Source organism: Balearica regulorum, chromosome 5 (assembly GCF_011004875.1).
Source record: "Balearica regulorum gibbericeps isolate bBalReg1 chromosome 5, bBalReg1.pri, whole genome shotgun sequence".
Lineage (NCBI taxonomy): Eukaryota > Metazoa > Chordata > Aves > Gruiformes > Gruidae > Balearica > Balearica regulorum.
This window is the reverse complement of record NC_046188.1, coordinates 32,942,786-32,961,104: the sequence shown is the minus strand read 5'-3', so window position 1 is coordinate 32,961,104 and position 18,319 is coordinate 32,942,786. Positions and strand designations below refer to the sequence as shown.

General features: G+C 41.4%; 1 protein-coding gene across 3 annotated transcripts in view; it reads right to left on the bottom strand.

Moving 5' to 3' along the window:
* STXBP6 (syntaxin binding protein 6) overlaps positions 1 to 18,319 on the bottom strand; it is a 143,357-nt gene that overhangs the window by 89,540 nt on the left and 35,498 nt on the right. For 2 of the 3 annotated variants that reach the window (XR_012835666.1, XM_075754097.1), the window contains exon 2: positions 12,202 to 12,387. The exons of the other annotated variant lie outside the window; for it this stretch is intronic. Coding sequence is in view for 1 of the 2 variants with exons in the window: in XM_075754097.1 (XP_075610212.1) it covers positions 12,202 to 12,355 (154 nt within the window). In the remaining variant the exon portion in view is untranslated. The remainder of the gene's footprint in view (positions 1 to 12,201; positions 12,388 to 18,319) is intronic. 3 annotated transcript variants of the gene reach the window in all.

Below are 18,319 nucleotides of genomic sequence, written 5' to 3'. Positions count from 1 at the left end.
TCTAGAGATCATCTAGTCCAACCCCTAAAGCAGGATCACTTAGAGCATGTTGCACAGGATTGCATCCAGGCAGGTTTTGAGTATCTCCAGAGAAGGAGACTCCACAACCTCTCTGGGCAGCCTGTTCCAGTGCTCGGTCACTCTCACACTGAAGAAATTTTTCCTCATATTCAGATGGAACCTCCTGGGTTCCAGTTTGTGCCCATTGCCCCTTGTCCTGTCACTGGGCACCACTGAGAAGAGTCTGGCCCCTTCCTCTAGACAAACACCCTTTAGATATTTATAAGCATTGATGAGATCCCCTCTGAGTCTTCTCTTCTCCAGGCTAAACAGACCCAGCTCTCTCAGCCTTTCCTCATATGAGAGATGCTCCAGTCCCTTAATCATCTTTGTAGCCCTTCGCTGGACTCTCTCCAGTAGTTCCCTGTCTTTCTTGACCTGGGGAGCCCAGAACTGGGCACAATATTCCGGATGTGGCCTCACCAGGGCAGAACAGAGGGGGAGGATAACCTCCCTCAACCTGCTGGCCACACTCTTCTTAATACACCCCAGGATACCATTGGCCTTCTTGGCCACAAGGGCACATTGTTGGCTCATGGAGAACTTGTTGTCCACCAGGACTCCCAGGTCCTTCTCACAGTGCTGCCTCCCAGCAGGTCAACCCCTAATCTGTACTGATGCTTGGGGTTGTTCTTCCCTAGGTGCAGGACCCTACAGTTGCCCTTATTGAATTCCATATGGTTCCTCTTTGACCAGTTCTCTAGTCTGTCCACGTCTTGCTGAATGGCAGTGCAGCCTTCTGGTGTATCAGCCACTTCTCCCAGCTTAGTACCATCAGCGAATTTGCTGAGGGTACACTCTGTCCCCTCGTCCAGGTCATAGATGAGCATGTTCAGCAGGACCAGACAAAGCACTGACCCTTGGGGCACACCACTAGATACAGGCCTCCGACTAGACTCTGTGCCAATTATCACAACTCTCTGGGCTCTGCCATTCGGCCAGTTCTCTACCCACCTCACTGACCCCTCATCCAACCCACACTTCCTAAGCTTGCTAACAAGGATGTTATGAGAAACAGTATCAAAAGCCTTGCTCAAGTCAATGTAGACAACATCCACTGCTCTCCCCTCATCTACCCAGCCAGTCATGCCATCATAGAAGGCTATCAGATTGGTCAAGAATTATTTCCCCTTCATGAATCCATGTTGACCACTTCCCAACCTTCTCCCCTACATGCTTATTGATAGCCCTCAGAATAAGTTGTTCCATCACCTTTCCAGGGATGGAGGCGAGGTTGACTGGTCTGTAGTTTCCTGGGTCCTCCTTCTTGCCCTTTTTGAAGACCGGAGTGACGCTGGTTTTCCTCCAGTCCTCAGGCACCTCTCCTGTTCTCCATGACCTTTCAAAGATGAGGGAAAGCGGCCTAGCAATAACATCTGCCAGCTCCCTAAGTACTCGTGGGTGCATCCCATCCGGGTCCACGAATTTGTGGGTGTTGAGTTTGCCTAGATGTTCTCTAACCCGACCCTCCTCGACCAAGGGAAGGTCTTCCTTTCTCCAAACTTTCGCTCCTACCTCCAGGGTCTGGTTTTACTGAGGGCCGACCTTAGCAGTAAAGACTGAAGCAAAGAAGGCATTCAGTAACACTGCCTTCTCTGTATCCTCCATCAGCAAGGCACCCACCTTATTCAGCAGCAGGCCCACATTTTCCCTAGTCTTCCTTTTACTGCTGATGTATTTGAAAAAGCCCTTCTTGTTGTCCTTGACTTCCCCTGCCAGTTTTAATTCCAGCTGGGCCTTTAGCCTTCCTTGTTGCATCCCTACACACTCTGACTACATTCTTATATTCCTCCCAAGTGGCCATTCCACATACTGTAAACTTCTTTCTTCCCTTTGAGTTCTTCCAGCAGCTCCTTACTTACCTATGTACGTCTCCTTCCTCCTTTGCTCGTCTTCCTGTTCTTAGGGATGCACTGATCTTGAGCTCAGAAGAAGTGGTGCTTGAATACTGACCAGCTCTATTGGGCCCCCTTACCTTCTAGAACCTTAATCCATGGGATTTCCTCCAAGCAGGTCTTTGAAAAGGCCAAATTTAGCTCTCCTGAAGTCCAGGGTTGTAATCCTATTTACTGCCCTGCTCCTTCCACATAGGATCCTGAACTCCACCATCTCATGGTCACTGCAGCCAAGACCGTCCCCAACCTTCAAATCTTCAACCAGTCCTTCTTTGTTTGTTAGTACAAGGTCCAGCAGCACCCCTTTCCTCATAGGCTCCTCTACTAGCTGTGTCAAAAAGTTGTCACCAATGCTCTGCAGGAACCTCCTGGACTGTGCATGCTTGGCCGTGTTGCTTTTCCAGCAAATATCATGGTGGTTGAAATCCCCCATGAGGGTCAGGGACTTGGAGTCTTTATGTTAAAGCTACCATCTGCAACACGTAGTCCTTTCGTTAAGTACCAGAAATATTTCCACTGATCTCCTGTGGAACACACCCACATGTTCAGCCTGCTGTGCCAATCTGGGTCCATGGGGCTAAGGAAAGCACCACAACTGGTCTGTAGTTCTCTTCGAACGGCTGTCCAGGTCAGAGCAGAAGACTGGGCCACCAGTCAGACTCAAAATGAATGCCCTATGTCTGACCATGAACACTGTTATCACTCTAACTTCTTAATACAACACTTAAACATAGGGGAAATGCACCCTCCCCCCCCCCATGCAGTAATATCTCAATACACCCTATGAGGAGGTGATTACAGCATTCTCCTGGAAAATCAGTGGAAAATGAAGTTTACTGTGGTTTCTCATGTTCTGAGAAGGAGCCACAAGAATCCTTTGCACTATAAGCTCCTGAAAATGGGATGTTTTCTTCAACAAGAAAATTCAGAAAATAAATTGGGAAATTGTCACCCACAGTACAGTAGCAAAACTCAAACAGAAAATGAGAACACATTAGGAGAAAACTGACTTCTTTTGATAGGAAGTTCCTTCTCACTACTTTCCAATTTTCAGTTCAGCTACCATGCTGAAAACTCAATTGTACTTTACTTGCCCTTGAACTCCTCATGAAATTATGGCCAATTTCTGTCAGCCATGTCAAGTGACCTTCAAAGGAGCAAGAGATATAAGTCATTCCTGGATAATATCCTATTCCATGAGCAGCCAGTATGGGAGGAACAACAAATTCACGTTTGGAAAAACAACTTCACGGCACCATTGGCTCTAGAGGCAAAAATACAAAGCTTGTGTTGGAAGTGTAACCAAGTGTTGTGGTTAGATATCTGCTGAAGTAAGTGTGCTGAAGGAGCACAAACGAGAGTATTCATAGAACTACTTAAGCTAGTAAGGCAAGCCTCTGTATCTCTGTATGTTTAGAAATAGAAGAAGAAAAAAAAAAAACATACCAAAACCCAAAACCTTCTGGGGTAACTGCAAATAGCTTTCTAAGCTATTTGCTGCCTGTTTTTGAAGTCTGTGGCTTGGTCAATAAGGTTAAATCTTAAAGAAGGAAGAAAAATCCAACACACTCTCCCCCTGCATGTACATCTCATTTTTGTATATTATTTCCTTGCATTTCCTTTTGGTTTTTCTAACACCACACTTGATAGATTGTACTTTTGCATAAAAGCCATCCAAGAAAACCCCTGAACTGACAATATGTTAATAACACTATTCAAGTCATAATCACAGGGGGGAAAAGTTCCAGTTTTAAACAATTTTTAGCTTCACGGTCAAATCCCAAGCTTTTCAGCTGAAAAACTAGAAAGAGCGGTGCAGCTAAGCCGAGAGTGTTATGACACCCAGGAATTCAGGTTCAGAAGGAACCATCTGGTTCATTCAGTTCACTGCAACTGCAATAGATTTTTAGTCCTGAAAGGTCAATGCCACATCCATATGTACAAACTGGAACACTTCCAATGCACTACAATAAATTAAAAACCTTTTCAAATATTAGAATTTACTTAAAAACCATAATGATAGGGTGTCAAAGGAAATAACACACACAGAATTGTGCACAAGCAAGCAGGAAAGATCACCAGTGCCCTCTATTTCTGAAGTGACCTTTTAAGTATTTTATACTTAATTCAGAATTCTAAATAAGACTAAGAACTATTTTAAAAAAATATGTTTCAATTATATAAGACAATGATGACAAAATTAAAACTTAAATATGATCCAATAACTGTCACTAGGTCTGCTAGTGTGGAGGAGGTGATAAATATCCACTCTCGGCTCTGAATTTCTTGTCTTTTCTCTCTGTTAAATCCTCTTCTAACATTCAAGAATTAAAAAAAATAAAAAAAAAATCCTAGTTTTCATCTTCTCTGTTCTGCCTACAGCCACCCCACCTCTGTGTTTCCCATCTGTCTACTCCTTTCTTGCTGTTCTTCAACTGAGTATCTCCCAGAAGATCTCTCTTGGCTCTGCTTGCCAGTCTAACTTGGCCAGCCCCACCACTACAGCAGGCTAGAAGGTTGTAGGTAACCCAGCTGCTCAGTTTCTACTGATCCAGCAAGCAATCTTGCTACAGCTTTCTTACCTTAACCTGTCTCTGGTTTCAGATGACAGGCTTCAGCTATACCTTTTTGGAGCCCTAATGAATATTTCCCTCTAACCAATTCAGTATTTAGTATTGTCAAATAAAAAAATCCAGCACATACTTCAAATACAAATTTTAAGGAAGAATCTCCCTTACTCTCCCACCTTGCTCTGTTCAGTATTTGTTTCTTTTAATGCTTCACTATCCCATCTCTTTGAGGCCTAAGGGCATTCTCCATCCTCAGGCATCTCTATCCAGGCTTAGAAAATTGCAGATAGACAACAATTATGATATAATGTGTTTTCAATTCAACATAGAAAGGAAAACATTTAACTGATCATAACAATTCGTGCAATTACTCGGTTACAAACTGAGCAGTAAATAAAAGTAGCTATCACAATGGCTGATGTTTAATTTTTTGTATCCTATCTTGAGTGAAACTACAACTAGGCAGGATATTTTATATCCCCAAATATTTGTAAGTCCCTTAACAAGCCAGTTTCTGTATGTATTCTTTTAACGGACAAATTCACTTCTAAATAGTAAATTAACAAATTCCTTTTAGCAAAGGCCAAACTGAATTCGTTCAGGGAAACTAAGACACAAAGATATTCCAGTCACTATGTTTATCTAATACATAGAGAAAACCTGGGAAAAACGAGACAAGAGTTTGTCATTGTTTAGCCCCAGCTGGCTGCTGAGCACCACGTGGCTGCTCACTCAGTCCTCCTGGTGGGATGTGGAGGACAATCTGAAGAAAAAGGTAAATTGGGATAAGGGTTGTTTACTAGGGGGGTTGGGATAAGGGCAGTTTACTAGGACAGCAAAGGAAGAGGAAAATAACAACAGTACTTATAACAATATACAAAGCAAGTTATATACAATATAATTTGCTCACTGCCTGGAAACTAATGCCCAACCCGTCCCGGAGCAGCGATCCCTCCTCCCTGGCCAGCTCCTGCCCTTATATACTAAGCATGACATCATATGGTATGGATGGCTAGTTTGGGTAAGCTGTTCTGGCTGTGTCTCCTCCCAGCTTCTTGTGAAAATTAGCTCTATCCCAGCTGAAAAGAGGACAGAGTCAAAGGCCGATAAAGGTGTTTCCAAGATAGATGTTGCAACACTCAGCATTAAAGCACACGCCACTTGAAGTAGAAACTAAAATCCAGAGGTAGCCACCACTGTGTCTCATTCATTGTACCAAATTGGAAGGTCATCAAGTACATTCTGTTATCCCAAGATATAGTTCATCTTGGACCTTTTGGGGATACAGCTAAACTGCCACCTGAGCATTTACTTACCCTTACTAAAGGAAAACTTCTTCTTTATTTGCAACACAACTTCTTTCTGCAACTAAAACAATTACTGCTTCACAGCCATCAGGAACAACAAAACCCATGGTTTATCCTTGTCACAATTTCCTTTAACCACAGTGGCAGAAACAGTTGTTCCCTACCCCTTAGTTTTGTGCTATTGTTTATTCCCCCCTAAATAACTAATTGCACTTGACCCTATTGAATTGCATCATCTTTCTGAACAGACTCGAACTCTAATATTGCCCTCAAACAGGCAGTCCTTTCCCTAGTCACTTTGTTGTCTGCTGAAATTACCAATCATACTGTATATTCCATAATTTAAACTATAAATGTATATGAAACAACTGGTCTCAGATCCCTGCAAAACCCCAGTAATAGCGTGCCATGCATAAGGGCTCTCCCAATACAATTATGCAGCTTTTCCATGCCCACCATACAGTAACTTTATTTAGATTCTGAATGCTTCTCCTCATCATCAGTGAGAAACTCTGCTGAAGTCAGGACATCTGCTGTTTCTTCCTTATAGTATGTTATCCTGTTGCAGAATGACATTAGATGCATCTAAGATCATTCACTCTCTTAAAATCCATGTTGGCTGCTACACATCGACATGGGAGCGGAGGAGCTGAAGGAGGGCTAGGTTTCCCAGAATGGCAATTAAAAAAAAAATTAAAAAAAAAAATCCATCTACTGAATGGAGTTAGCATACAGAAAATTATAAGCACAGATCACACCTCTAACCTTTCCTCAAGAACATGTGTGCTGGTTTTGGCTGGGATAGAGTTGGTTTTCTTCACAGTAGTTAGCATGGGGCTGTGTTTTGTATTTGTGCTGAAAACAGTGTTGATAATACAGAGATGCTTTTGCTATTGCTGAGCAGTGCTTACACAGAGCCAAGGCCTTTTTTGCTTCTCACAGTGCCCCACTGGCAAGTAGGCTGGGACTGCACAAGGAGTTGGGAGGGGGCACAGCCAGGACAGCTGACCGAACCAACCAAAGAGATATTCCAGGCCATATGATGTAATGCTCAGCATATAAAGCTGGGGGGAAGAAGAAGGAAGGGGGGAACGTTCAGAGGGATATCATTCATCTTCCCAAGGAACTGTTATGTGCGATGGAGCCCTGCTTTCCTGGAGATAGATGAACACCTGCCTGCTGATGGGAAATGGCAAACTAATTCATTGTTTTGCTTTGCTTGCATGTATTTTTTTTTACCTATTAAACTGTCATTATCTCAAGCCTAGAGTTTTCTCTTTTACCCTTTCGAGTCTCTCCCCCATCCAACTGGGGAGGGGGAAGCGAGCAGCTGTGTGGTGCTCAGTTGCCGGCTGGAGTTAAACCACGACAACATGGGTATCAAACACCCGGGTATTCCAAAACTGACTGCACAGCCCTAGAACAGGATTGTTCTTTAAAATAAGATGACGAAAAAAAATTGACTGCCAAAACAAGAAGAGTTGAGCTTTGCTTCAAAAGGTTAGTGATTTGGACATTTCTTTAAAAGATAGGACACCTAGATTGTTTCCTCTGCAGCTTGAGAGGATTAAAACCTGCAGTCCTTACATCCAAAAACAGTGTATCCCAACCACAAGTCTAGGGAACAGCCTCAGGAAGCCAATTTTTAAATCCTTCCTTGAAGCTCTGTATGTGGGGAAAATAACAAGCAGAACACTGAGCTGGAAATGAGAAGTCTTCTGTTTTGTCTCACTGTCCTCAGTATGTGTGTGCATATATCCTGCAGCTTATATTTTAACATAAGCATTTGTACATATGCATACAAATAACATTTCATTCAATAAAATTCAATAAATGTATAAGTTGTGTGCATGTGTGTGATGTCTTACACCAGTAGTAGAGTCACTGGGTTTTTTCTTATGTTTTGAAAGTTTTAACAGAGTTTTCAGTGGAAAAAAAAATTTGAGAGTTCACAAAATACTGTCTTCCATTTAATCCAAAAATAATTGCAGTCTTCTGAGATTTCATTGAGCACTTCTTGCTCTTCCATGTGGGTGGAAATGAAGCAGTAATGCATAGTCCAAGGGCAATCAAAAGAGATTTCAGGGCCTCGTGACACTTGGTAAAGGAATCTAGAGCACAGGTTGTATTTTCTTCTATCCTTCCAGTTGTGGACAACAATATTGGAAGAAACAGATGGACCCAGACTGTTAATACATGGCTCCATGGCTGGTATTACCGCCACAAATTTGGGTTTTTGATAATGGGATGGTCTACGTGGCACCAGGCCTACTGACATTGGATGGCATTCACCTTTCTCAAAGGGAGAAGAGTGTCTTTGCTCATGAGCTAGTGGGGCTCATCGACAGAGCTTTAACCTAGACTTGAAAGAGGAGGGGGTCAATATCAGGCTAGCCCATGACAAGCCAAGGTTAGATGGGGTGCTAGCGAGGGCCTTCAGCCTGTTGGTCTGAGATGTGCTGGGTACACTGCAGTGCACTTGAAGTCTTATGGAGATAAGCCAGGTGCTCCAGAGGTAATAGGAGCCAACAGGGAAGCACTGGTGCAGTACGTCAAAGGTGTGTTCCTCTAAGAAGGTGACATGGCCAACAGCCCAGCTGAAGTGGCTCTACAGCAATGCATGCAGCAAGGGCAACAAACAGAAGAAGCTGGAAACCACTGTGCTGCTAGAAAGCTATGACCTAGTTGCCATTACTGAAACCTGGTGGGACGAGTCCAATGACTGCAGTGCAGCTGTTAATGGCTACATGCTGTTCAGAAGGGACAGGCGAGGAAGGAGGCGAAGAGGAGTTGCCCTCTACATCAAGAAATGGATAGATTGTGAAGACCTGTCTCTGAAGAATAGCCACGAGCAGGTTGAAATCTTATGGGTAAGAATTAGAGACCGAGGCAACAAAGGGAACCTTGTGGTTGGTGTTTATTACAGGTCGCCTGATCAAGGGGGGCCTATTGACAAAGCTTCTTACTCCAGCTACAGGATGTATTGCACTCACAGGCTCTCATCCTGCTGGGGGACTTCAACCACCCCAACATCTGCTGGAAAAGTAGCATGGTGAGCTGCAGGCAATGCAGGAGGCTCCTGGAGTGCATGGAGGATACAGCTTCTTAAGCCAATTAGTATACAGCCCTACCAGAGGGGATATGATACTGGACCAGATGGTCACCAATGCAAGTGAACTAATCGGTGACATCAAGATTGGAGGCAGCCTGGGCTGCAGTAATTGTGCACTGGTGGAGTTCGCAGTCCTGAGGGATAAGGGTCAGGCAAAGACCTGAATTTTAGGAAAGTAAACTTCCAGCTGTTCAAGGAGTTAGTCAATAGGACCCCGTGGGAAACTACCCTCAAGCACAAGGGAGCAGAACAGAGCTGGCAGATCTTTGAGGATGCTTTCCATAGAATGCAAGAGCTCTCAATCCCCAGGTGTAAGAAATCAGGAAAGAAAGGCAAGAGACCGACATGGATGAGTGGAGACCTGCTGGTCAAACTAAAGGGCAAGAAGGAAATGCACACGCAGTGGAAACAGGGACAGGTATCCTGGGAAGTGTGTAAGGATGCTGCCCGGTTGTGTAGGGATGGGGTCAGTAAGGCCAAAGCGCAGCCGGAGCTGAACTCGGCAAGGGACACAGAATAGTAAGAAGGGCTTCTACAGCTATGCCAGCCAGAAAAGGTAGGTCAAAGAAAGCATATCCCCCCCGCCATGAACACAACTGGCAAAATGGTAACAATGGACGAGGAGAAGGCTGAGGTACTCAACTTTTTTTGCCTCAGTCTTCACTGGTAAAGTCTTTTCCCATATCCCTCGAGTGGATGGACTGCAAGACAGGGACTGAGGGAGCAAAGTCCTCCCACTGTAAGAGATCAGATTTGTGACCACTTGAGGAACCTGAATATACATAATTCTATGGGGCCTGACAAGATGCATCCCAGAGTCCTGAGGGAATTGGTTAATGTAGTTGGCAAGCCATTCTCCATGATATTTGAAAAGTCATGGCAGTCAGGTGAAGTCCCTGGTGACTGGAAAAAGGGAAACATTGCACCCATTTTAAAAAAAGGGTAGAAAGGAGGATCCTGGGAACTACCAACCTGTCCGCCTCACCTCTATGCGTGGGAAGATCATGGAACAGATCCTCCTAGAAGCTATGCTAAGGCACACGTAGGACAGGGAAATGATTCAAGACAGTGAGCATGGCTTCACCAAGGGCAAGTCTTGCCTGATCAACCTCGTGGCCTTCTATAATGGAGTAACTACATCAATGGACAAGGGAAGAGCTATGGATGTCATCTTAATGGACTTCTGTAAGGTCTTTGACGTGGTCCCCCACGACATCCTTCTCTCTAAATTGGAGAGATATGGATTTGATGGGTGGACTGTTCAGTGGATGAGGAATTGGTTGGACGGTCACATCCAGAGGGTAGTGGTCAATGGCTCAATGTCCAGATGGAGACTGGTGACAAGTGGTGTCCCTCAGGGGTCCATATTGGGACCAGTACTGTTTAAGATCTTCATCAACAACATGGACAGTGGGATCAAGTGCACCCTCAGCAAGTTTGCAGGCAACTCCAAGCTGAGTTATGCAGTTGACACGCCTGAAGGACAGGATGCCATCCAGAGGGACCTGGACAAGCTCAAGAAGTGGGCCCATGTGAAGCTCATGAGCTTCAACAATACCAAGTGCAAGGTCCTGCACATGGGTTGGGATGACCTCTGGAATCAAATAAAGGCTGGGGGATGAACGGATTGAGATTAGCCCTGAGGAGGAAGACTTGGGGGTACCGGTGGATGAAAAACTGGACATGACCTGGCAATGCGCACTTGCAACCCAGAAAGTCAACCATATCCTGGGCTGCATCAAAAGAAGCATGACCAGCAGGTCAAGGGAGGTGATTCTGCCACTCTGCTCTCATGAGACCCCACCTGGAGTACTGCATCCAGCTCTGGAGTCCTCAGCACAGAAAAAACATGGACCTGTTGAAGTGAGTCCAGAGAAGGGCCACAAAAATGATCAGAGGGATGGAACACCTCTCCTATGAGAAAAGGCTGAGAGAGTTGGGGTTGTTCAGCCTGGAGAAGAGAAGGCTCCAGGGAGACCTTATTGTGGCCTTTCAATACTTAAAGTGGGCTTATAAGAAAGGTGGGGACAGACCTTTTAGCAGGCCTTGTAGCGACTGGACAAAGGGTGGTAGTTTTAAACTAAAAGAGGGTAGACTCAGACTAGATATAAGAAGGAAAATTTTTACAGTGTGGGTGGTGATACACTGGAACAGGTTGCCCACAGTGGTTGTAGATGCCCCACCCCTGGAAACATTCAAGGTGAGGCTGGACAGGGTCCTAAGCAATCTGATCTAGTTGAAGATGTCTGTGAACTGAAAATATCTGGCCAAAAGTTGCATATGTAAGTACTCAATGAACTGGTAACACACAGAGGCAAATACGAAAGAAGAGGAAAGTATATTTGCTTCAAAGAAAAAATTTCAGGTCATTAAAAGGAAATGCATTGTAGAGTTTATCCCTCCAAGAAAGATCTTGACCTCAATAAGCAACGACTGAGTCCTGGCTTTGGCTGGGATAGAGTTAATTTTCTTCCTAGCAGCTGGCATAGTGCTGTGTTTTGGATTTAGGACAAGAATGATGTTGATAACACACTAATATTTTAGTTCCTGCCAAGCAGTCAGGGACTTTTCAGCTTCTCATACCAGCGTGCCAATGAGAAGGGGGCACCCAAGAGGCTGGGAGCCAGGACAGCTGACCCAAACTGGCCAAAGGGATACTCCATACCATATGATGTCATGCTCCGTATGTAACAGGGGGGTTGGCCAGGAGGCAGCGCGGCTCAGGAGCTAATTAAGCATCAGCTTTGGGTGGTGAGAAATTCTGCTGTGCATCACTTGTTTTGTATATTCTTTTATTATCATCATCATTATTATTCTCTTCCTTTTCTGTTCTATTAAACTGTCTTTATCTCAACTCATGAGTTTTCCTTTTTTTTTTCTTTTCCTTTCTCTCCCCCATCCCACTGTGGTGGTGAGGGAGTGAGCAAACGGCTGTGTGGTTGTTTTAGCTGCCTACCGGGTTAAACAATGACAGACTGTTACCAAATATTGTGTTTGTTCATACTCTGTAGCTATGCTGTGAGAGAACACCTAATTTTTTTAAACAATGAAACCACCTGTTCAATTTATTATATGGCATAAATATTAATAGCCTTGAGCGTGTGGTTTCTCAAGGTTAAAGATACAAGTGCCATGATGCTCTGGTTACATTATTAAGATTCGAGTCACCCAGCTCCTTATGGCTACAGATAACATCTAATCAGTTAATCAAAGATAAACCAAAACAGATAACTGGATGTCAAAATCATTAATCTTACCTGACAGGCAGATGTAAGTTAAATATTCACCCTGACCTCCGGTAGCTAGGAAAGGAATCTTTTTTTTTGTTCTTCTTTTAACTTGGACAGCTCCCAGCATCCTTTCATCATGTGGGGCAAAAATTTCTTTGCTGATTGCAGATTTGGCATTCATTGTAGATCACAGATATAGCAGACTGCTGCTCTCTAAAAATAGAATCATAAATAAAAGAAAATATTAGAAACTCCTAAGTTATGTGAAAGTCCAGCTAACTTACATGGGTATTAGCAGCTCTGACCTTCAAATAAAGTTTTGAATGATTCAAAGAACTTAGAAGATGACTTCATGCACTTAGAGGAAGAATTTTCAAAGTATCTAAGAGTATTCACTTAAGTTGTTCTCCACACTTCTTAAATGCTCTTAAACTAGCTTAGTTTATTTTGGGCAGAAGCTAGTGTTCACACTAGCACTTCACTATGATGCAAAATCTTCTCAGAGGGACACCTTGTAACTTCCTGCTGCATAAAAGCTTCATTAATTCCCTCTCTGGTAACTGGAGGGAAGCTCATCTGTGCCACAGACACGGAAAGCACTGCAAGGGCACAGGGAAGGAGCACTATGGTTGAGTTCATCAGTGTCCTCTCTGAGCTTGGTTGTGCTGGCAGGCAAGAAGTCACCTTCACAGAAGATACAGAAAACTTCACAGTCAGTAAGATTGTTCCTTCAGGAGCACTGCTCTTGGTGACAATACTTGATTAAGCAGCTCCTGCAGCTTTAGCACCTCATCCTCTCAACTCCTCTGTAATTACCAACTGGGCAACTGCACAGAAACAGCGTCACAGAAACAAAAGGGGTTCATGCAGACAAAACCACAACTCCTCTTTTCTGCTAAGTCATTTTGAGACAGGTCAGTTCCTCAATGTGGTTCATAAGAAAACAGCACCATCAACTTTTGGAAGCAAAAAAAACAAGTAGAGAACAGGGAGGGAGAAGGAGGGAAGCTGCTTAATCAGGTGTGTGCAGCAAAAGAAATATCCATCTGACCACAGCTCAGAGGAGCCTAGCTAAAGGAGAGAGAACTCAGTTACAGAGGGGACATTAACAGGCTCTTTATGTAGACAGCATCACAATTATAACTCTGAAATCTGTTAGTAAGTATATAGGACCCACCGACAGAGACTGCCGAATGCCCCTTTTAATTGTTCAAATACAATAATGCTCCAATACACATACATTAAATTCCACATCTCCATATTATTAAGTCCACAGATCTTTTTTGACATCCTTAGCTTTTTGACTATGACTAAGATCATATTCAGGTCTCAACTACTGAAGCCAGAAATTCTGCCTGTGGGATCATTTGATATTTGCAACAATTTAACTATTAGAAAACATAGATAAATCCCAGACAAATTAGATTATGAAGCCAATAGAGTCATGGATCCATTATTTTTAGTGTGCATACTACCAGCAAAGTAATTGTCTTAACACCTTCAATCTTAACATTTTGTTGGCACTTATTTATGATATTCCCTTATCATAAAAAAAAAAGAAAAAAAAGAAAAAAAAGAAAAAAAAAGAAAAAAGAAAAAAAGAAAAAAGAAAAAAGAAAAAAGAAAAAAGAAAAAAGAAAAAAGAAAAAAGAAAAAAGAAAAAAGAAAAAAAAAAGAAAAAAAGAAAAAAGAAAAAAGAAAAAAGAAAAAAGAAAAAAGAAAAAAGAGAAAAAGAAAAAGAAAAAGCAAAAGAAAGAGCAAGCGAGCTGTATTCATGGAGGTGTGAGAGAGCACAACTTAGTCCAAATCAAATTCAGCACCTAATTCTTTTGGGTATCTATGCAAATATAATCCTTTGCCAAAATAATCTGTAATAGTATACCTCAGTTAACCAATATAGAGGCAATGCTAAAACTTGTCAGAATTTGCATAAGTCATTTAACACACACCTTTACAAAAGTCAATTGCATTTATAAAATGGCCCTATCAAAAGAAAAATCCAGATCAATTTCAAAGGAAGAAAGAATCTGCAGCTCCTGAAAAGATGTGATTTCTTAACTCCTGCCGTATAAGTTATCTATCCTTTAACAACAAATATATCAACAAGAAAAAAAAAACCACAAAAGAATAAGTTTACCTACTAGTTACTTAGAAAAGAATGTTTTCACATTCATGCTCATTACACCATAATTTTCTCCTGCTCTGTGTTATGAAAATATTTGCAGTATATCTTACACCAGCATGTGAGCTGTTGGCACATTATAACTAGTTTTTGGGTTGATTTAAAAAAAATAATTCAAGGCCACTGTCATTGACTATGGGTTTAATCACAGAGACCTCCTTCTGACTGAGATAGAGACTGATAAACTTTGCAAAAATAACTTCAGTCTCTCTTCACATGCTTAAAGAATTTTCAATAAATAGCTTAATGAGAAAACGTACACAAACGCTGTCAAGTAACAATATGCTTGAGTTACATACAACTGGAAAAGTGCTCTCCAGCTTGCAATGAACTGATGTTGTTAATTCTGCAACTAAGTGGTTGAATAGATGTTCTCAGACATTTTCTTGAGGTTCACACACTGCAAAATAAAATGTGATTTCAAATACATACTCAGTGATGTAAAGGCTTCCTGGATTAAGAGAGGATATAAGTTTTCCTTACCTACAGTTGATTATAGCAGAAAATGTTATTGGTTTATAGCTGCAAAATTTACTTTAAGGATATTACAAGCAATAGATCTCACTGTATATAGCTGGATTTGATAAGGCTCTGCTGCAAGCCAAACAAACAAGAGACACTATCCAAATCCTATTTCATAGATTTCCCAAATCATTTTGCTTCATACGTGTACTGCAACTTAGAGCATGAAATTTGAATGATTGCCACATACACAGTAACCCAAAATAAATGCAAAACCTAGGAGATTTAATTAACATATCTATGTAGACATATTCTATATCTCTTAATGCAAGTGCTTTTATGCATGAACAACATACAAATCCAACTTTAAATAAAGCCTAGATCAACTCAGTATCCCAAGACAGAATAGATCTCCTCTTTTAGTACAGGTACAGAAGAAAATAACATAGAACAATCAAATATTGCATTTATTGCTGCATGGTGTTATTTGCTTTGCAATTAAGCTGTTTTCATATACATCCACGAGAAGTTATAAATAGACAGACACAGTAGACACCAAACGTTGTAACTAGAACCTCCGACTAAAGTGTGTGCTCACTGCCTAGGAGGTTGTGATCTTTCTGTCCCCAATACTTGGTTTACAACAGCCTCAGATGCGAGAATTAAGCTTAAATCTAATGCAGCATACTTGATGTGATTGCTGAAGCTAACATGGAAACTGACACTAGCACAAACCACAAAAGCCTATTTATTTAAAAAAGAAAACAATTAAATGTGTTTGTGTGCAAACAGACTTCTGAGATTGAGCTGTCAGTATAGTTTGGATGAAGTTGTTTCCCATAAGTTAAAAAAAAAGAAAAGCAAAGGTTATATTAAAGTCTTATGTAAGCAAAACATTCCAGCACTCCTCTTTTTCAAAAGCAGGCGTAATGCAATCTTTTCATTAGCCTTACTAAAAAATACAGAAGACTTGCTCAAGGAACATGAATAAGTCCCTTTTTTTCCCCATTCTCCAACAAAACCAGCTCTTTTCATCTAAAAAAAAGAGATGCTGGCTGTACACGCAAAACTTCATGTAGTACATGCAGATTCCCTTACACAGTAATGTTTGTTCTTGGCACACATTCCAGGATGAATTCAAACCACCAGCAGTTTCCATTCGTGGCCCATGCGGACTCACACACATTGGAATGCAAACAGTTCCCCCCATGCTTGAATACAAAATGCCATAAAGAAGAAACTTTTATTGGAAGATCTCATGGCACTCCAAGACGGTGCATTACTGCTCACAACATTTACCCCTCTGTGGCAAGAGGGATTTAAATGTTTCAGTAAATGTAAGAGTCTTTAAAGAGAGCCCACATTTCCTGCCTGACATACTTTCCTTTTTCCATGTACTTAATTCCGCTCAAATTATTATAATGATGCTTTTGGCTGAATGAAGAAAATTCCATTTTCCTCCTGCAGATTTTCACTCCAGCCATCTTAGTCTTATGGAAGAGGATGTCAACATTTACACTGTGCCCCCAGCACTCAACAGAAACACCTGAGAGTGAAGATTTCCCCTGTGGATTTGAACTAGTGTCAGCAATCCACTACCCATTTGCATCTTCTCAAATCTTTATCATCTGCTCCGATTCTTCTCAATGATATTTCTATCACTAAAAACTCCTCCTAGGAACAGCTGACCATTCCTCTACATGTGCATGTGAGGGGGTGGGGATTAAAGGTAATTTCTAAAAAAACCAATTAAATAAAACCAAGATATTTAAGCTGATGACTTTACAGTTCCCACACATTCAGTAACAAAAAATTTGGATTGGTTTCTGGTCAGCCACAATTTGATTGTTTTTGGGCACACAGCCAGTGAGCAGCTGACTTATCTTTACATCCAGATGTTTTATAGGACCATGCAACTAAGTGGAAAAAAGGAGATTTACAGTATCTTTGTTGAGGTATTGGTACAGAGAAGGAACTGGGGAAACTAATCCTCAGCATGCAGAATTTAAATAGCAGTAAATTAGCAAGGAAAAATGAAATAAGAAGCAAAAGAAGGAAGAGCAAGTAAAGTTTTCCAAAAAAAGAAAAAAAAAACATTCAGTACGTTAAGTCTTGCTGTTTTCATGGATCTTTAGTTTAATCACAAACAGGGATGGGCTCCCAGGAGAGGCTAACCACTGAAATGCTGCTTGCAGTGTGAAATCTCAGCAACCAACTATTGCTGGACTGCACTGATAGCTCTAGCAAGCACTCAAATTTGCTCTTACTAAAGCCACCACCCTGACAGAAGACCTCTACTTTAGGAAATCATTGCAAAACACCATTATTAAAAGCCCAGCTTCCACTATTCCACTATCCACCGGATAATTGTCCGGTATTTACTTGCTGGAAGTGCTGAGGCTACATATTTGATCATTACCATTCATCAAAATTTTGTATTTGTTGTTGTCTCAAACAAATAGATAGCAGAACTCTAGAGAAGTGCAAAATCATTGTTAAACCAAGACAAATAGCAAAAAACAAATATTAGAACATACAATTTCTAGAGTTGGTTTACAAGAGATTTATTAAGCTTTATCCTAAAAGCTTAACACCAAGTTTAATTAGCTCTGCAAACAAGCAGATCAACCTTACTTAGAACAGTTGCGGTAAAATCTTCAAAAGGCTTGAACATAACAGGAATATCGGAGTATTTTCTCTCATTGTTCTGTTTGACAAATCTATTTTTGCTTGAGAGATTTTTATTTATTTAAATTGGGACAGTACCAGAAACCACTGTACACGCGAGAAAAATTCCACTACAGCCTACTAGCATGAGTTCATGATTTTTTCTAAGTATTTACTGTGGGGAAAAAAAAAATATATATCTCCAGTTATTTGTAGGCAGTGACATTTCCAATTCACTTTTTCAAATAAGCTTTCTGTGATAACTGATTCATTTGAATAAAATATTAATTCTAAAATATGAAAATTATGAAATCATAAATGTATCTGTGGCAACTTAAAACAGAAACAAGAAACATTGGTTTAATTACATATATAATTACAAAGTAAACTGCCCAGTCAAGCTGAACTGGACATAAGCAGACTTTAGGGAGCAGTGATTCCTAATTCTAAGACTTGAGTGTCTTTCTTGCAATAAAATGACTTTTTTTATTTAAGTGGACCCCACAGAGACTTTATACTGTAGCCCACCTGATCCAAGAACAATGGCAGAATGTACTGCAAGTTAGAAATACAAACCTTCTTAACTTTGTTTTTAAACAAGCTAAGAGGTCTGGTTACAAGGGATTTAATAGTGTTTCAGCATTATTTACTGACCCTTTAAAGCTGCCTGGTTTGAATGATCTAAGAATCTCTCAAAAGACTCCTAGAACAAGCAAAAGGAATGGGAAAGGATATACTGGGTACCATACTTTGTGGTCTGAGAACATATGATGTTTTCATCAAGAAAAAAAAGAAATAAAGAGGAGGGGCAAAGTGCAGAGCAGTAATATGTTA